Source organism: Ornithodoros turicata, chromosome 2 (assembly GCF_037126465.1).
Source record: "Ornithodoros turicata isolate Travis chromosome 2, ASM3712646v1, whole genome shotgun sequence".
Classification (NCBI taxonomy): domain Eukaryota; kingdom Metazoa; phylum Arthropoda; class Arachnida; order Ixodida; family Argasidae; genus Ornithodoros; species Ornithodoros turicata.
In genome coordinates, this window is record NC_088202.1 from 128,275,839 (window position 1) to 128,294,471 (window position 18,633).

The 18,633-nt window shown below is 47.9% G+C and overlaps 4 protein-coding genes across 4 annotated transcripts; 2 read left to right on the plus strand and 2 right to left on the minus strand.

Moving 5' to 3' along the window:
* The first annotated feature begins 937 nt into the window (after positions 1-937).
* LOC135385021 (uncharacterized) lies at positions 938-1,519 on the plus strand. The gene has a single exon (XM_064614197.1). It carries the CDS (start codon positions 938-940, stop codon positions 1,517-1,519), a length of 582 nt encoding a protein of 193 aa, XP_064470267.1.
* A 657-nt stretch (positions 1,520-2,176) lies between these two features.
* Positions 2,177-3,115, minus strand: LOC135385022 (uncharacterized). Its single transcript, XM_064614198.1, has 2 exons — positions 2,809-3,115; positions 2,177-2,721 (listed from the first exon to the last, which is right to left on the minus strand). The coding sequence occupies exons 1-2, from the start codon at positions 3,113-3,115 to the stop codon at positions 2,177-2,179; spliced, it is 852 nt and encodes a 283-aa protein (XP_064470268.1).
* A 1,594-nt stretch (positions 3,116-4,709) lies between these two features.
* On the minus strand, positions 4,710-5,948 carry LOC135385023 (uncharacterized). The gene has a single exon (XM_064614200.1). The coding sequence runs from the start codon at positions 5,946-5,948 to the stop codon at positions 4,710-4,712; it is 1,239 nt and encodes a 412-aa protein (XP_064470270.1).
* Positions 5,949-16,890: 10,942 nt separating this feature from the next.
* On the plus strand, positions 16,891-18,146 carry LOC135386089 (uncharacterized). The gene has a single exon (XM_064615812.1). The coding sequence runs from the start codon at positions 17,019-17,021 to the stop codon at positions 18,141-18,143; it is 1,125 nt and encodes a 374-aa protein (XP_064471882.1). The 5' UTR covers positions 16,891-17,018; the 3' UTR covers positions 18,144-18,146.
* The last annotated feature ends 487 nt before the right edge of the window (positions 18,147-18,633 follow it).

The window sequence follows — 18,633 nt, forward strand, 5'->3', positions numbered from 1 at the left end:
ACTGGATCGCTGCGTACGTGCCTTGGACTCGCTGGACGTGAGCGATAGCTACGAAGATATCCAGTGCACGTGGAAGTGTCAACTCACGGAGGATGAAATTTTTCTCAGCCGCTGTCCCAGAGACGTCTACATGATCCGTCACTTCCGTGGAACCACGCCCCGCATTAAAGGAATCAATCTCTCCAAGACCGCCATGGTTTTTCCAAACATGTACTCAATAAACATTGAAACGCATTTTTTCCCTCTCTGTCTGAGATAAAGCCACAGCAGGGTCGCTGCTCAGCGCGCCATCTGGCGGGCGCTAATGAAGGCTATGTTCAGCGGGCTTAGCCAGTCAGTGGGCATAGAACGGGCCAATCGGTAGGCAAAAATTGGGGACGGCCAATCAGAGGGCTTAGAATGTCTGGAAAATGTGGAGAGTGATCAGTAGGCTTTGAATGGACCAATCAGCGGAGCCAGTTAATTGGCATAAAGGGGCGAAGCTGTGCTCAGCGATACGCATGCACCAATCAGCGTGAAGTAGGCAGAGCCGAGTAATTAGCACAAAGGAGCGCAGCTACGGTCAGCCAATCAAAGATCAGTAGGCTTAGCATGGGCCAATCAACGTGAAGTGGGCGGAGCTAATGGCGGCCAATCAGATGGCTTTAGATTTGGCTTGTGTTGGATTAGAACTGGATTATGGCTTAGAATTGGATTAGAACTGGATTATGGCTTAGAATTGGATTCGAATTGGATTGAAATCGGATTAGAGAAAACTCTTGGCTATAGGACATATAATTATACTACTGACAGCACCCTTCGCACATGTACGTCTGTCACGGTGGAGGACATTATCATCCTGCTACGCTTCTGCCTGAACCAATTCCACTTTTCGTTCTGGGGGCAGATTTACCATCAGATTGAAGGTTGTCCGATGGGCAGCCCGGTGTCCGTGACAATGGCTAATCTCGTCGTTGAATATGTTGAAGAATCTGCCTTTCAACAGTTTACCCACAACATCAAGTTCTACCGACGGTATGTCGACGACACTTTCGTAATCCTAAATCGCAACCTCCTAGACGAATTCCATTCGACCCTGAACAGCATTGAACCGCCTATTCAGTTCACTTACGAACTTGAACAGGAGAAGCGGCTCCCCTTCCTGGACGTGTCCGTACCCAGGCTCACCACCCGCCTGATTCAAACTTCCGTCTACCGCAAGCCCTGTGATACTGGTAACTTCCTAAATTTCGAATCCTACCATCCGACTGAACACAAAAGCAGTGTAGTGAGAACCCTGCTTCAGCGCTGTGAAGATTTCGCCTCTTGCCCGGAACAACGTACGTCCGAGGAGATGACAATCAAGGAGTCACTCATGGAACGAGGATACCCGCTACGTTTCTTTGAGAACACACGAAAACGCATGCACGAACCAAGGACCCGAAGGAAAGACGATTTCCGACGCGGCATCGTCACCATCCCATATGTCAACGGTGTATCAGAGTCAGGGATGGGCATAAATACACTTTTCGGATATTGAAATATAAATACAAAATACTACATGATTTCATTTATTTATATACTGTCTATAAATACTTGATGATGAAAGTAATTAAATACAAAATATAATTACATTATGACAGTGTTTAAATACTGTAACTACTTCCGTAAATACTTTGAGCAGTCCAGGCACATTATTCTTTTAAATTATTGTGTAAATTGAGCCACCTGTGGCTGCACATCTGCTGCACACAGTGCCCACATATTTCTTTATTTTATCGCGGTGCAGTGTAATGATTTCAGCATCTTGCTTGAACCGACTTTCCATTGAACGGAAACATCTCCTTGAACATGAGAGAACTGATAAGAGGAAGACAGGACAGAGAGAGGGGACAAGAACCGACGACGACAACTCAAAACCAGCCAGTGAACTTGTTATCGCTTCTTCCACTTTCTCAATGTGGAATAAAGTGTTCATTTGCTGCTTTTGAGTCGTCGTTGTCGGTTCCCCTGTCTGTTCGGAATACAGTACAGGGAGAGCAAGTAGGTGACAATGTTTATTGGATGGTGCTTAGGAGAAGAATGAATAAGCGTGAGCAATCGCTTGGGCGTGCAGGCGCTGAGTCGTCGTCTTCAACATAGTATTCAACAGCCTGCCACCCACAGATGAGAACGACGTAGTGTTTCAAGGTTTCGACTATTTTTCTTGTGACTCGAGCTTGTAGACGTGCTGGACGGGTCTCCTGAGTGTCGTTCTACCAGGAGTTCTGATCAGACATACCCTAACTCGTATATCTGAACCTGTGAAAACTTTATCAACGAGGGCCGTTTTCCATTGAAGCCTGTGACAGTTGGGCTCTTTGACGAGAACTACATCTCCGGTTCGTACGTCGCAGTCGTGTGTCCCTTTGGAGTGGTATGCAGAACGTAGTTCCGAGAGGTATTCTTGCTGCCGCCTATTCCATACTGCATTGACGTAGTGCTGCTGTCTTCTCCATGTCTCCCTTATCTCGGTGGACGATGGGTCATGGATTGTGTTCCGCGATGTGGTGGATTCCGTCGATGGTGGTGCGAGTACACGTCTTTCCATTATCATGGTTGCTGGAGTGAGAGGTGTCGGCTCGGAGTTTTTGTTGTAAACAAAGGTTATAGGTCTTGAGTTCATCATCGCCTCCACCTCAGCCAGCATAGTTTGCATTTCGATGAAGTCTACGACGTTCCTGGACAGGGTTTTCCTCAATGCTGATTTTACGGATCTTATTAGTCTTTTATAAAAGCCACCCCACCATGGTGCGCGCTCCGGTATGAATTTCTAGCGGATTCCGTTACGTGAAGAATAGTCCTGCACCAGTGGGTCCGTTAAGATCCTCTGTATGTCCCGAATTTCTCTTGCGACCTTTTTGAACGTCAAGGCATTGTCCGAGTAGATGGTTTGGCAGATTCCCCTACGAGCTGTAAATCTTCGGAAGGCTTGCAAGAACTTGATCGCCGACATGTCCTCGCACAGCTCTAGGTGCACAGCCCTTGTGACGGCACAAGTGAAGAGGACAAAATAGCTCTTGTGGTAGTTCCTCCTTCGCTTCAACATTACTGGTCCCGCAAAATCGATGCCGGTGACCTCGAAGGGATGACTCATCGTCACTCTGTCAGGTGGAAGTTGGCCATCAGGTTGTTCCAGATTTATTTATTTATTTATTTATTAATAATACCTCAAGGGCCCTTGCGGGCATTACATGAGGGTACATAGTTGGCATATGGAAAAAATGAAATGATGCACAGCAAACATCAGGAGAACATAAATGTACGTAGATGATTTCGAAATGTGTCTGTATTATCGATGATGGCCAAGGCTTTGCGAAGGTCATTCCAATCTTTGCTGCTGCGGGGGAAGAAAGATTCCAGGAAGTATGACGTGTGGGCGACATCCAGCTGTACTTTCATAGGGTGATCTCGACGCCGAGAGATGTGTGAAGCAGGTGAGATGTATGTGCTGCTCAATGGTGGAGAATGTATGAACTTATGAAAAAGACAAAGACGGGAGAATTTACGACGCGAAGCAAGTGGTGCCAGGTCGAGGGAACGCTTTAGTGATGTGACGCTAGAGTGAAAAGAGTAATCAATAACAGATGCCTTGCGTCGTTTCTTCTGCATGTCATGCAACCTCGTAGTATTCGCTTGACTTGTTGGCGTGCTCGGAGTATCCAGAACCTTTCGCGTAGCTGCACTAAAGTATCACGCACTCCGCAGTGGGAAAACTTGTCGATGAGACTGTAAAATTAAAAGGCGCGCATAATGCGAGTGAGTTGGCAGTATGATTGGATGACATTCCGAAAATGTTTGCCGACTACCACCCATTCGTCCTCCAAGTCTGAGGATGCCGTCGTCGTCAATAAATGGCCTTAGATCTTTCAACTTCGATGTTGCTTCCGAGTGCGCTGATTTCGTCCGCGAATGCAGATTTTTGTTCTTGCCTTACCCATTAGCGTTCGGCCTGTTGAATCTCACTAGCGCTTAAGGGACCGTTGATCCGACCTATTGGTCTGGAGTTCTTGGTGAATCGAATTATCCACGCTGTTACACGATGGAGGTTATTGACATTGCTGAATCGTCCCAGATCCATCACTGGATCCGAGCACTATGGTGCGATGGTCTGGAGCACAACCTGCTCTTTATGAACGTGAGTGCGTGTCATCTCATTGACTTCAGGAGATGGCCATTTGTCATCAGATTCCGCCAGCCATGATGGTCCTTTCCACCACAGCTTCGACTGAAGCAATTTCTTGGGACTTGTTCCTCGCGTCAACAAGTCGGCTGGATTTGCTTCTGTTCCCCCGTATCTCCATCGATCTTTCTCTCATTTCTGTTGAATTTCTGTGACCCTGTTGCGCACAAACTGCGGCCAGCGGTTTGCGTCCCCTCGTATCCATTGCAAAGCAATCATTGAATCTGTTCAAAAGAAATCGGAAGTGGTGAGCTTGAAATTGTCCCGCAAGTAGCTGGCGAGACGAGCTGACATCTGCGCACCAAGTAGTTCCATGCGAGCTAGAGTAACCTCCTTCACTTGCGCTATTCTTGATTTTGCTGCAATCAGTTGTGTTTTGTATACCTCCGCGCAGCCGCCGAGACGTAGATAAACAACGGTACCGTACGCGCCGGGGCTAGCATCAGAGAAAAAGTGTAGCTGTGGCTGGATCTCAGTGTTCATGTCCGGTAAGTAACAACGTGGTACTTCAATGTCTTTGAGATCCTGGAGCTCGTTGTGCCACTACGGCCCATTTACGAGCGAGATCATCTGGTAGCGGAGCATCCCACTCCAACCCGTGCTTCCAGATTTCCTGTAGGAGCATCTTTCTGGTGACGGTGTACGGAAGGATGAAGCCCAATGCGTCATATATTTGTGCCACAGAGCGCAGCACCTGTCTTTTCGTGGTCATGCCGTTGTACTCTCCTGATGCGCGCTGGAAGTCAAGTGGGAGAGACAGCGTGTGCTGCTCCTGGTTCCAAGGAATGCCAAGTACTTTCGTTGTGTTTCCAATCAAAACAGCAGCCGGTTCTGACTTAAACTTCTCGCGCATCGCATAACTGTTCGAACCCCATTTTTGGAGCTTCATGGAAGCCTTTCCAAACAGCTGTAAGGTTTCGGTGTACATCTCCGCTGCCTCCTCCTCGTTTGCCGCACCAAAAATGACGTCGTCCACGTAAATGGAATTTTCAAGTATCCTTGCTAGTCTCGGATGCTCGCTGGCGTGCCGCTGGATGTGGTGCTGTAACGTGGCTGCCAGGAGGAACGTGCTAGGGGCCGTGCCGAAAGTCACCCTAGTCATGCGCCACGTTTCAACATTAGGTAGTAGCTGGCCGTCTACCGGCGTGGTGCTGTACCACAGCAACCTAAGCGCGTCTCTGTCATCCTCGTGTATGGCGATCTGTAGGAATGCCTTCTGTACATCCGATACCAAGACTACTGGATAAAGGCGGAAGTTCATAAGTAGTGGCATGATATCCGGATTTAGGTTGGGGCCCGCGTTCAGATTATCATTGAGCGAGCTGGTGCCAGCTTCATGAGAGGTTGCGTCGAAGACGATCCTCACCTTTGTAGTTATTCGATCCTCCCTGATGACTGCGTGATGCGGCATGTAGTATATGTATGCTGTATTTTGGGCCAGATCCATTTCCTGGGTAACATTTTCGGCTACTCCAGAGACAAGATATTCACGTATGGCTGCGTCGTATCTCGCCATTAACCCTTGTGAATTGGTTAGACGCCTCGTGACTTGTGAAAGACGTTTCTCCGCAATGTGCTTGTTGTCTTGCATTGACACAACTGGTTTCCACGGCAAGGCAACTGAATACCTGTCGTTCTTCAACTGAATGGACGTGTTGAAGTTATCGAGGACAAAGCGATGCTGTGCTGCGTCTGTCTCATCGCAAAGTATGCCGATGCTGTCCAAGTTCCAAATTCGCTCCATCATGTCGTTCACCGCTTCGCGATGTTGGCTTGTGTGCAGCACAGTCACCGTGTGACAGCTTGCTGTGCGCACCACGTTCGGTAGAAAGCATGGGACTATTCTCTAGAGAGCTGGCCTGATATTTTCCCTCTCCCTCGCGCGCCCCACCCACCCGGAGCGCGCCAATGGGAGGACGCGTGGGCGGGGCGGCGTTGGCTGAGTGCCATCTGGGGGCAGAGGTTCGAACGTAGACGGGGACGTGCTTTTGGCGACGCTACATCCACTGGGTCGTTCCATCCACCACGGCGCTGAGTTGGCCCGTGAGATGGCGCTGCTCGATCTGTGAATCTAGGGAGCCTACATGGGTTGCTGCGGACGCACATGGAGGATCCCTATGTGACCCTAGGGACGCGCGTTCCTTGGGACCGCGAAAATGGTCGGCGATAAGTACTGAGTTTATTAAAAGCAAAAACAAGCGAACACAGGAGCCGTCAAAATCCGTCAATTCAATCCACCAAAAACAGAAAAAAGAAAAAAAAAGAGACAGAAATGACTCAGTACTTATCGCCGACCGTTTTCGCGGTCCCAAGGAACGCGCGTCCCTAGATTCACAGATCGAGCAGAGCCATCTCACGGGCCAACTCAGGGCCGTGGTGGATGGAACGACCCAGTGGATGTAGCATCGCCAAAAGCACGTCCCCGTCTACGTTCGAACCTCTGCCCCCAGATGGCACTCAGCCGACGCCGCCCCGCCCACGCGTCCTCCCATTGGCGCGCGAGGGAGAGAGAAAATCTCAGGCCAGCTCTCTAGAGAATAGTCCAAGGGTTGCATATTGCTTAAATAGGTTTCCTGAGTGACGTCCCAATCGGTGCAAGTATGCCACGTGGCAGTTGTCTGAGTCATATTCTGGAACATTCCACAAGGTCACGTCCGTGTGGTGATGTCATCTTTCTTGGGCAGCCAGCTCAGGGTGAGCTGTACTGAGGCCATAGCTGAAAAAAAAAAGGAAAAAAATGGGAAAGTATATCCCATCTAGACGACCAGATTCCTTACTGTTGAAAGTACACCGGGATCTTCGTTAATGATTGATTGGAATTTGTAAATGAGGTAAGACTCGCGTTGTTCCCTGCCTCTATCGGAGCTAAAGTCTGATTGAAGAATAAAAAGGGCGACGTCATTTATTGAATGACCAGGCTGGTTGAAATGACGACAAACAGAAAGATTTGGCTTTTTATTAACGTCCGACCGGTGGTTGTTGAACCTGATCCGAAAAGATGTTTTGGTTTGACCTACGTATTGTGCTTGACACGCGTTGCACTGAATGGCATAAATGACGTTGGATGAATTGCAGTCCAAGTCACCATGAATTTTGACGAAGAAATTAGAATTTGTGCTGTTAAGCACGTGGGCACTTCGCATTAGTTTGCATAATCTGCGACCATTGCACGGGTGGCAGCCTGCCGTCGGACTTGTTGGTCAGGACAAAAGACCTCTTTTGTCCTGACGAAGACAGTGCCACTGTCGAAACGTCGACCCCGTTTCTCATTCAACTTTTAATTTCTGCCCATTAAATGAACTAGTGTTTCTAACTTCCCTAAAATCTGTTGTCCGCGTCTTTTTCCTTCCACAACTGTAAAACTTCGTGGCCGTTTGACTTTTGTACTTCCCTCGACCTATATATATATATATATATATATGTTTGTAACTCAAACGTCGCCATGCCAGTACTGGACAGCTGTTTCGGCCTTGTTGGGCCTCATCAACAGTACGCAGGCAGGCAACGTTTGAGTGGATGGCGTCAGAAGGTCACGTAACACGTGATTCCTCCCGTCAGGGTGAGATAACTCACTCACTGAAAGTCCAGTGCAAAGCCAGTGAAGTATAAAATGAAAAAAAAAAAATAGCCGGAGCTCTTTGGCTGCACGTATAGCGTATGTTTGTAACTCAAACGTCGCCATGCCAGTACTGGACAGCTGTTGGCATGGCGACGTTTGAGTTACAAACATACGCTATACGTGCAGCCAAAGAGCTCTGGCTATTTTTTTCATTATATATATATCCGGATGTCACTTTTGGCTAAATGTGGCCGAAGAGCTAAATGTGGCCACGAGGCTGATAAGGGGCTTGAGAATGACGTGGTCGGTTGGGGGAAATTCCCGCCACCTGGCGGTTGTCAATTGGGGAAATTCCAGAGTGTTTTTGTGTCAGGTCCAGGAGTGGGGTCATCGTCCTTGTGGGTCAGTGGGGATTTTGATCTGGGGGATTGATCAGATCAAAATCCCCACTGACCCACAAGGACGATGACCCCACTCCTGGACCTGACACAAAAACGCTCTGGAATTTCCCCAATTGACAACCGCCAGGTGGCGGGAATTTCCCCCAACCGACCACGTCATTCTCAAGCCCCTTATCAGCCTCGTGGCCACATTTAGCTCTTTTGTCCCGAAGAAGGCGGAGCTTCCGCCGTAACGTAGACATCCTCCCTAACTTTTATGATTTTTAAGTTTTAATAAACCCCTTTTTTGTTACTTCCCCTACGTTCGTCTTCTGTCTCCCATTTATTTCAACTATAATTACGTAGCCGTCCGATCCAACTCCAACTTCTCAAGATATATATATATATATATAGAAGTTCAAAAAAAGACGCGGAAACAGATTTTAGGGAAGTTAAAAACACTAGTTTATTACATGGGGAGACGTTAAAAAGTAAAATGGGCAAGGGGTCGACGTTTCGACAGTGGCACTGTCTTCGTCAGGACAAAAGGACCTTCTGTCCTGACGAAGACAGTGCCACTGTCGAAACGTCGACCCCTTGCCCATTTTACTTTTTAACGTCTCCCCATGTAATAAACTAGTGTTTTTAACTTCCCTAAAATCTGTTTCCGCGTCTTTTTTTGAACTTCTGTAAAACTTCGTGGCCGTTTGATAATCCTTTTACCTCACCCTATATATATATATATATATATATATAGATTAGAAGCTTAGGAGGGCGGTTGACCACGAGAATGAAATAAGCAGGAAAAATCAGAAGACGACAAAGAGCTTACAGGAAAACACAAAGGGGAGTTTATTAAGACATATAGGGATAGGGGTCGACGTTTCGGCAGTCAGCGCTGCCTTCGACGGGACTGGGGTTTGGTGACAAGAACAAGCTTTATATATGGGAGAGGGTTATGTACAAGGGAAAGAGAGCAGCGCATGCGCTTTTGTCATGACTAACATAGGTTGGTGACTAAGTGAAAGGGGAATGACCGGGTCTGTGCAGCAGGACCTTGAGGAAATACCCGTGAGCCTGAAAAAGAGACAAAAGAGTGTATGTATTGTGCTGGATTAGGAATGCAGGTTGCGAATAGTAGAAAGGATTCCTGGATCTTCGTTTATCTGACACTGAAATTTATGAATGAGATAAGACTCACGCTGTTCCCTGAGCCGCTGGGAAAGAAAGCCTGACTGCAGGATGAAAATAGATATATTGGTAATTGAGTGTCCTGGTTTACTGAAATGGCGCGACACTGGCAGATTAGGTTTCTTCGCGACGTCAGATTTGTGGTTATTGAATCGCGTTCTAAATGAAGTAGCTGTCTGTCCGATATATTGGGCGTTGCATTCATTACATTGAAGAAGATAGACAACATTGGAAGAATTACAGTTAAAGTCGCCATTAATGTTGACCCGATAATTTGAATTGGTACTATCTGCAGAGTTAGCGGCTTGCATTGATTTACAAATTTGGCATCTAGTTGCATTACAAGGGTGGCAACCAATGTTATTTTCTGGAAGTTTGTTAATTTTGGCATTTACTAGTCTGTCTTGGATGTTCCGCGCCCGGCGATAACTTACGCGCGGTGGCTGTGAGAATATTTCCTTCATCCGATCAGATTGTGAAAGAATTGTGTAGTGGCGGTTGAGTATCCGGCTAATGTTAGGAACGCTGCCATTGAATGTGACAGTGAGATTTACTGCAGAATTACCATTGGCTCGAGGAGATCTTTGGAGCAATTGTTGGCGATCTGTGGATCTTGCTCTGGCTATAGCGTCTTTAACAAGTTTGTCCGGGTATTCACGATCAATGAAGGTTTGTTCTAGTCGTTGGAGATGGTTGTCTAGTTCGGCATCGTTAGTGCATATTCTGCGGTAGCGCAATGCCTGACTATAAGGTATGGCTAATTTAGTATGCCTTGGATGGCAACTGCGGAACGATAAGTATTGCTGAGCATCTGTATGTACCGGAAGCATCTGTACCGGAAGCCTACAGATGCTCAGCAATACTTATCGTTCCGCAGTTGCCATCCAAGGCATACTAAATTAGCCATACCTTATAGTCAGGCATTGCGCTACCGCAGAATATGCACTAACGATGCCGAACTAGACAACCATCTCCAACGACTAGAACAAACCTTCATTGATCGTGAATACCCGGACAAACTTGTTAAAGACGCTATAGCCAGAGCAAGATCCACAGATCGCCAACAATTGCTCCAAAGATCTCCTCGAGCCAATGGTAATTCTGCAGTAAATCTCACTGTCACATTCAATGGCAGCGTTCCTAACATTAGCCGGATACTCAACCGCCACTACACAATTCTTTCACAATCTGATCGGATGAAGGAAATATTCTCACAGCCACCGCGCGTAAGTTATCGCCGGGCGCGGAACATCCAAGACAGACTAGTAAATGCCAAAATTAACAAACTTCCAGAAAATAACATTGGTTGCCACCCTTGTAATGCAACTAGATGCCAAATTTGTAAATCAATGCAAGCCGCTAACTCTGCAGATAGTACCAATTCAAATTATCGGGTCAACATTAATGGCGACTTTAACTGTAATTCTTCCAATGTTGTCTATCTTCTTCAATGTAATGAATGCAACGCCCAATATATCGGACAGACAGCTACTTCATTTAGAACGCGATTCAATAACCACAAATCTGACGTCGCGAAGAAACCTAATCTGCCAGTGTCGCGCCATTTCAGTAAACCAGGACACTCAATTACCAATATATCTATTTTCATCCTGCAGTCAGGCTTTCTTTCCCAGCGGCTCAGGGAACAGCGTGAGTCTTATCTCATTCATAAATTTCAGTGTCAGATAAACGAAGATCCAGGAATCCTTTCTACTATTCGCAACCTGCATTCCTAATCCAGCACAATACATACACTCTTTTGTCTCTTTTTCAGGCTCACGGGTATTTCCTCAAGGTCCTGCTGCACAGACCCGGTCATTCCCCTTTCACTTAGTCACCAACCTATGTTAGTCATGACAAAAGCGCATGCGCTGCTCTCTTTCCCTTGTACATAACCCTCTCCCATATATAAAGCTTGTTCTTGTCACCAAACCCCAGTCCCGTCGAAGGCAGCGCTGACAGCCGAAACGTCGACCCCTATCCCTATATGTCTTAATAAGCTCCCCTTTGTGTTTTCCTGTAAGCTCTTTGTCGTCTTCTGATTTTTCCTGCTTATATATATATATATATATATATAAAAGGCAATTGAATTGGAAGAATCAGACGGCCACGAATATGTATATATGAATAGATGAATAAATCAACTAACCTTAAGACGGAAACGAATAGGAATAAGTTAAGATTAAGATTTATTATTATACAAAATAGGGATAAAATTTAGCTATTACAAAATCGACGTTTCGGCGGAAACTCCGCCTGCTTCAGGAATGAAGGGGACGACCAGCGTCTGTCCATTTTAAAGCGATGGGACTGTTCGTGACGTCAGACGCGCCTGAGGCGGATGTGGCGGTACTAAAGCATGGAAACTTTCAGTAGGTGTGTCCCAGGGTCTCTGATTTCGGTGTCTGTAGTGTTGGAGTAGGTCATCGTCGGTCGGGAGTCTGGCTTTTGTGTTCGTCGGCGGTTGCCTTCTATGTCCGTGGGGATATTCCGGGAATGACCTTTTTTAGGGATCTAAAAAAGGTCATTCCTGGGCCTGGGTCAAAAGGGCCTGGCCGAAAAGCCCAGGTTCATACATGCGCTTTTTGTCAAATTAAGGCAGGCCCCGAGCTAGCGCCATACGTGACAAAGTCTTCTAAGACAGCGTCAAGCTCCTCAGGTCGCTCAAGGAACAACGTAAGATCGTCCGCATACGCAGAGATCCTCCATCGACTTGCGCCGGGCAACGGTAGACACTGAACTAAAGGGTCATTCTCCACCATACGAAGAAAGGGATCTATATGGCTAGCGTGAAAAGAATCGGTGAGAGCGGGCAGCCTTGCCTCACACCCTTTAGAATGGGGAACGCCGGTCCAACTTCTCCATTAAGTATGAGGCAACTCGACTGGGCTTTGTAGATGTTGCACAACAAAGCAATGACATTATGAGGTACACAATAATGCCGAAGTAGGGAGAACAGAAAATCGTGACGCACATGGTCAAACGCCTGCTTCTGGTCCAGAGAAACGACATAACCTGAGGCACGCCGTTTGGTTGTGTAGGCAATAAGCTGGGTGATGCCCAGAAGTGTTGAATACATGTTTCGGTCAGGTACTGCGTAACACTGGCCGGGGTGCACCAACGTAGGGAGGCAGTCGCGTAAGCGGATTGCAATGACAAAGGTCAAATGCTTGTAGTCGTAATTAAGCAAGGTAATGGGGCGCCATGAATCAGGGCGTTGTAGATCTGACCGTGGTTTGGGTATCAGTACTACATGCCCATTGTAAATTCTGGCTCAACTGCACCACCGAGCAGCAGATTGTTAAAAAGGCTCACAAAGTACGAATGTAACTGTGGCCAAAACGTCGCATAAAATTCGGCTGGAAGACCGTCCGGACCAGGGTGGTGGTGGTGGTGATGGTGAAAGGGCTTGCCGTTGTCGGCCTCACGTATGTGGGCAACGTCACGACTGACGCCCTGGGGAAATGTGCGTCCTGGGCCGACTTCTAGGGGAGCTGTGCCGACATATGTCTGAAAGCGTCTGAGGAAAACCCAGGAAAAACCCCAGACAGCACAGGCGGCACGGGGATTCGAACCCGGGTACCTCCCGGACCAGGGCATTTACCCGGTTTCAGCTTCTTAACGGACGTATCAAGTTCTTAGGGTATAAAATCCCTTTGAAGGGCGGAAATCTCAGGTGTGCTGAGCATTGGACAGTGGTTAAAAGCAGTGAAACTGGACGGTGGAACGGCACGCGTGTCCTCCTGGTTGAAAACATGCTGCTGCATTATCTGGCGAATGGTTCTGGCGAATGGCGCGTCGGTTCTGACGTTAAAGTCGCATCTGGTAAAAAAACAGCGGGACATCATTTGCTGATTTTGGCGAACTTGTGAGCTGTGTAGGTAACGCAGTGTTTCTGGCCCAGCTACTGCATTAGAATGCGAAAATACGATTTGAGACGCGAAAGACGAACGACGCATAAGTTCAAGGTGTCTGGTTTCTAACCAACGAAGATACTCTGTCATAAGAAGAGTCAAAGGAGCACCGCGCCTTACCACCAGGGCTTTCTCGGCGAGGTAGTTAAGTTGTGTAGTACGTTCTCGAGCATGTACTTTGCCCCAATGAATGAAGAGTCTTTGTAGCTCAAGTTTTAAGCGCAGCCAATGCGATAGTGACGCCTTACTTCCGTCAAGATGGACTTTGAGGAAATCAGCTATCACCTGTCTCACATCTGGTGAGGCCAGCAATGTAGTGTCCAGCCGCCAGCGTGGGGTGGACTTCTGAATGTTACCAGGGACTTCAAGTGTCAGGAGCACGGGGGAACGATCACAGAGACGAGGAAGCGGCAAGCTGAGCACTTCACATCGCGAAAGCTGAGGTCTGAGCACTGAACTCAGGTAAAAACGGTCTGGTCGCGATGCCGAAGTAGGCCTATGCCATGTCATGCCGCACATACAAGGATGCAGAGTAGGCCTGTGTAGGCCTGGCAGAGTGACTGAGCACTCCTCAGTCAGGGCTGACGAGCCGCAAACACGGCGAAACACGTGTCCTCTGGTGCTATCGCATCGGTCCATGAGTATCTGTTTCTCTACCTTAGCATTACAAGGGGAAGCTGCGAACGCCGTGGAAGGCCTACAGTTGACTCCTGGCACTTACGAATCTGCCGTCGAGATTCTCCGCAATTGTTTCGGCAACGACAATCTACTAATCCAAGAACACCTCAAAAGCCTGGCGGATATCGAACCCGTACGTTCGAGCCGACATCTCTACGACTTACGAGGGCTATATGACACAGTCCAGGCTCACATTCGAGGACTGAACTGCCTTGGCACTACTACAGAGTCTTACTGCTCTATGCTGTACCCGATCTTGCTGAGATCTCTTCCGATGGATATGGCATTGCATTTTAGCCGTGTACTTACCGAGAAAACGCCATCAACCGCTTCGACATCAGCCCCTACAGGCACATCGTGTCACAACAACGCGTTGAAGTCATTACTGACCTTCCTAGGAAACGAAGTAAGGCACCGCGAAGAACTCACCCAGCGTACCTTTCAATCTCCTCCCGAACATGACCCCACAAAAACGCCGCACTTTCGCAAATTTAGACCGGCGAATGGTCGTCCAGTGGTCACATTGCAAAATATGGTCAAGGCAGGCAAGGGAAATGAACGCTGCCTCTTTTGCAACATGACAAGCCATGCGATAGCAGATTGTACAAGCACAAAGTCTCTTGCCGAAAAGAAACACGTATTAGCAGAGCAACGCCGATGCTTCAGATGTTGCAAGCCGAATCACGCTGCAAGACATTGTAGAACCCGCCCGAAATGCCACAAATGTGCCGGTCACCACGCAACGGCGATGTGCGACCCAGAATATAAGCCTCGGCCATCGACTATTCTCTAGAGAGCTGGCATGAGATTTTCTCTCTCCCTCGCGCGCCAATGGGAGGACGCGTGGGCGGGGCGGCGTCGGCTGAGTGCCATCTGGGGGCAGAGGTTCGAACGTAGACGGGGACGTGCTTTTGGCGATGCTACATCCACTGGGTCGTTCCATCCACCACGGCCCTGAGTTGGCCCGTGAGATGGCGCTGCTCGATCTGTGAATCTAGGGACGCGCGTTCCTTGGGACCGCGAAAACGGTCGGCGATAAGTACTGAGTCATTTCTGTCTCTTTTTTTTTTTCTTTTTTCTGTTTTCGTGGATTGAATTGACGGATTTTGACGGCTCCTGTGTTCGCTCGTTTTTGCTTTTAATAAACTCAGTACTTATCGTCGACCATTTTCGCGGTTCCAAGGAACGCGCGTCCCTAGGTTCACATAGGGATCCTCCATGTGCGTCCGCAGCAACCCATGTAGGCTCCCTAGATTCACAGATCGAGCAGCGTCATCTCACGGGCCAACTCAGCGCCGTGGTGGATGGAACGACCCAGTGGATGTAGCGTCGCCAAAAGCACGTCCCCGTCTACGTTCGAACCTCTGCCCCCAGATGGCACTCAGCCAACGCCGCCCCGCCCACGCGTCCTCCCATTGGCGCCCTCCGGGTGGGTGGGGCGCGCGAGGGAGAGGGAAAATCTCAGGCCAGCTCTCTAGAGAATAGTCAACCCTTGTACCTCTTTTGTCCTGACGAAGACAGTGCCACTGTCGAAACGTCGACCATTCTTTTTTTAATCTATGTGTTAAATTCCCCATTAAATAAATTAGTTTTTGTTAACGTTCCTGTAATCTGTAGTCCAAGTCTTATTATTTCACTTATATATATATATATAATGCAGGAAAAAAACATTAAAGAAAGAAATAAATGATACTAGACGTGTTTGAAATTCAAACTTACAGATTAACATGGCTTCTATGGCTGCACGCAGTGTCTGTTTCTCGTGTCAAACAAACAAACATATATATATATGTTTGTAACTCTCACCTCTCACCCTGACAGGAGGAATCACGTGTTACGTGACCTTCTGACGCCATTCACTCAAACGTTGCCTGCCTGCGTACTGTTGATGAGGCCCAACAAGGCCGAAACAGCTGTCCAGTACTGGCATGGCGACGTTTGAGTTAAAAACATATATATATATATATATATATATATTAGGCACACATATTGACCAAGGTATGTACACCAGAAGCACAGTAATAAATATACGTGAGAAAGTAGCAGCACACCAAGCAATTTAACGCTAAGTAAAACAAAGCATAGAACGTGGACGAAAGAAGTACGACGATCTCTTACCAACATTCTAGACCAACGTGAAAATTAACTGTGTTATATACACTATTTTCATACATCATAGACAACCAATGCACACAAGAAGCACCATAACATATATGGATGAGAAAGTACCAGCGAGGCAAAGCTATCTAACGCTAAGCAAGACAAGGAACTGAAAGTGTGTGAAAGAAATACGCACTCTTACCAACATTCGAGAGTGACCTGTAAATTAACAGTGTTCAACGATCTACTGGTACACATATTAAGCAGCCAATGCACACTGAAGCACAGTAATAACCACATATGAGAAAGTACCAGTAAGCCAAAGTTATCTAACGCTCAGCAAAACAAAGAATTGAAAGTCGGTGAAAGAAGTACGCACTCTTACCAACATTCTACCAGCAACCTGTAAATTAACTGCGCTATACACATTATTTTCATACATTATAGACAAACAATGCACACAAGAAGCATCGTAACATATGTGGATGAGAAAGTACCGGCAAGACAAAGCTATCTAACGTTAAGCAAAACAAAGAACTGAAAGTGTGCGAAAGAAGTACGCAGACTTACCAACATTCGAGAGCAACTCACAAATTAACTGTGCTCAATGCTCTATATTGACACAGATTATAACAACGTGCACACGTGAAGCACAGTAGCAAATACGCACGAGAAAGTGCCAGGCATCCAGCGGAACCTAACTGTAGTGTTCGTATAACCGAACATATAATATCACATGCACGGATGGCATCGAAGTAACTTGATACACACCGCCACGTAGGCGCGTCGATCCCACACGATGATCTGTAAACAGATACGATGGGAGAAAATGTAGATGTATGAGGGGGTCGAAAATAAGGCATTGAAGTGTACGGACGGAAAGGAGCCTCTGTCGTTGTTCTATTCAACGTTGGGCACGATACAGAAAGTCCTGACAAGACACTACAAAAAACTGGCGACGAGGATGGGATGTTAATCCACCGTTGGAGAAGCCCATGTCCGAAGCAACGGGACAACAAAGCCAAGAAGCAGGCTCGACAGACGCCGCGCAGCCGCGTCAAGTAAGCCATATGACGAGCTCCCTACCAGCCCTTCCACCGTTCGACCCGCACTCAGAAGTGTCCTCGCTCGCTCAGCGTTGGACCAAGTGGTTAGCTCGGTTCGAGAACTTCATTTTGGCGGCCGATGCCAAAGATGCAGAGCGCAAACGTGCAATGCTGCTCCACTATGCCGGCGAAGCAGTGTACGACATATTCCTATCGCTCTACACGGGAACGGATTACAAGACAGCCGTCAAATGCCTGACAGAGCACTTGGCCCCTAAGAAGAATACAGTTCTCGAGCGACATGTGTTTCGACAGGCCAGACAAGAGCCTGGAGAGACGTTGGACCAGTTTCAAGTCCCACTCAGAAGATTGAGTGCAACGTGTGAGTTCACCGCTATTGAGGGCGAGATAGTCTCGCAGATCATAGAAGGCACATCGTCGCAGAAACTGCGCAGGGCTGCACTTCGCGAGACGGACATCACGCTGGAGAAACTTCTTAGCACGGGACGCAGCATCGAGATCTCCGAAATGCAAGCTAGCAGCATAGAGAGCCCAACGTCAGCCCAACCTGTGCAGAAGATCACACCAAAGAAGCAGCCGCATGAGGGTCCGCCTCCGAAGAAAAATCACCAACGAAATCGTCCGAAACAAAACCACACTGAAGACACCCAAGCAGAGAAGTGCTCAGCATGTGGAAGGACCTGGCCCCACAAAGGTGGCAAGACAAACTGCCCAGCCTGGGGACAGACCTGTCATAAGTGTCAGAAGAAAAACCCCTTCGCTAAATGGTGCAGAAGCCCTAGAGAGACAAAGGAAACAGTGCGATCCCTGGCTGCATCGACCTCCACAGCAGACCCTCTGCAAGCCCCGGGCTCAGATGAGTCACTGTTTCATGTGCGAACCAACACGAGCAAGCTTCCAGTTGTCACCGTCAAGGTTAACGATACGTCAATTGACTTTTACCTGGACACTGGAGCTGGGGTCAACGTTGTAGGAGAGCAAACCTGGCGTAAACAGCTCCGAACATCGTTAGACGCTACAGCAACGCGTCTCGTACCATACGGTGTTACCTAAGAGATACCTGTGCTGGGAACATTCGTTGCTGAGTTCAGTGCCCGAGAAACGAAAACGAGAACACCAGTGTACGTTGTAAAAGGGTCACAGACATCCCTTTTGAGCTACCAGACAGCCACAGAACTACAACTCGTCAGCGTTGTGCAGAACATTGCCGAGAAGTCTTCCGTCGACGCCGTAAAGGAATTTCCAAAGCTGTTTGATGGACTCGGTAAGCTCAAGGACTTCCAAGTGAAACTAGAGATTTCGAAAGACGTGCAGCCCGCCGCCCGTCAGCATCGGCGGATTCCCTTTCGGTTAAGAAAAGCGCTAGAAGCTGAGCTGTCACGGCTGGAGGAACTCGACATCATCGAGTCAATGACAGGACCGACACCATGGGTTTCCCCTGTCGTCCTAGTTCCCAAGCCTCGGAACGACGGAGCGGTGAGAATGTGCATCGACATGCGAGAACCCAACACAACAATCACGCGCGTTCGTCATGTCATGCCTA

Coding starts and splice junctions, on each gene's coding strand:
- LOC135385022 (XM_064614198.1), bottom strand. CDS start 3,115: ATGAGTCATCCCTTCGAGGTCACCGGCATCGATTTTGCGGGACCAGTA. Junction 2,722..2,808: donor GGTGCAGGACTATTCTTCAC/GTAACGGAATCC, acceptor CCGTAAAATCAG/CATTGAGGAAAACCCTGTCC.
- LOC135386089 (XM_064615812.1), top strand. CDS start 17,019: ATGTCCGAAGCAACGGGACAACAAAGCCAAGAAGCAGGCTCGACAGAC.
- LOC135385021 (XM_064614197.1), top strand. CDS start 938: ATGGCTAATCTCGTCGTTGAATATGTTGAAGAATCTGCCTTTCAACAG.
- LOC135385023 (XM_064614200.1), bottom strand. CDS start 5,948: ATGATGGAGCGAATTTGGAACTTGGACAGCATCGGCATACTTTGCGAT.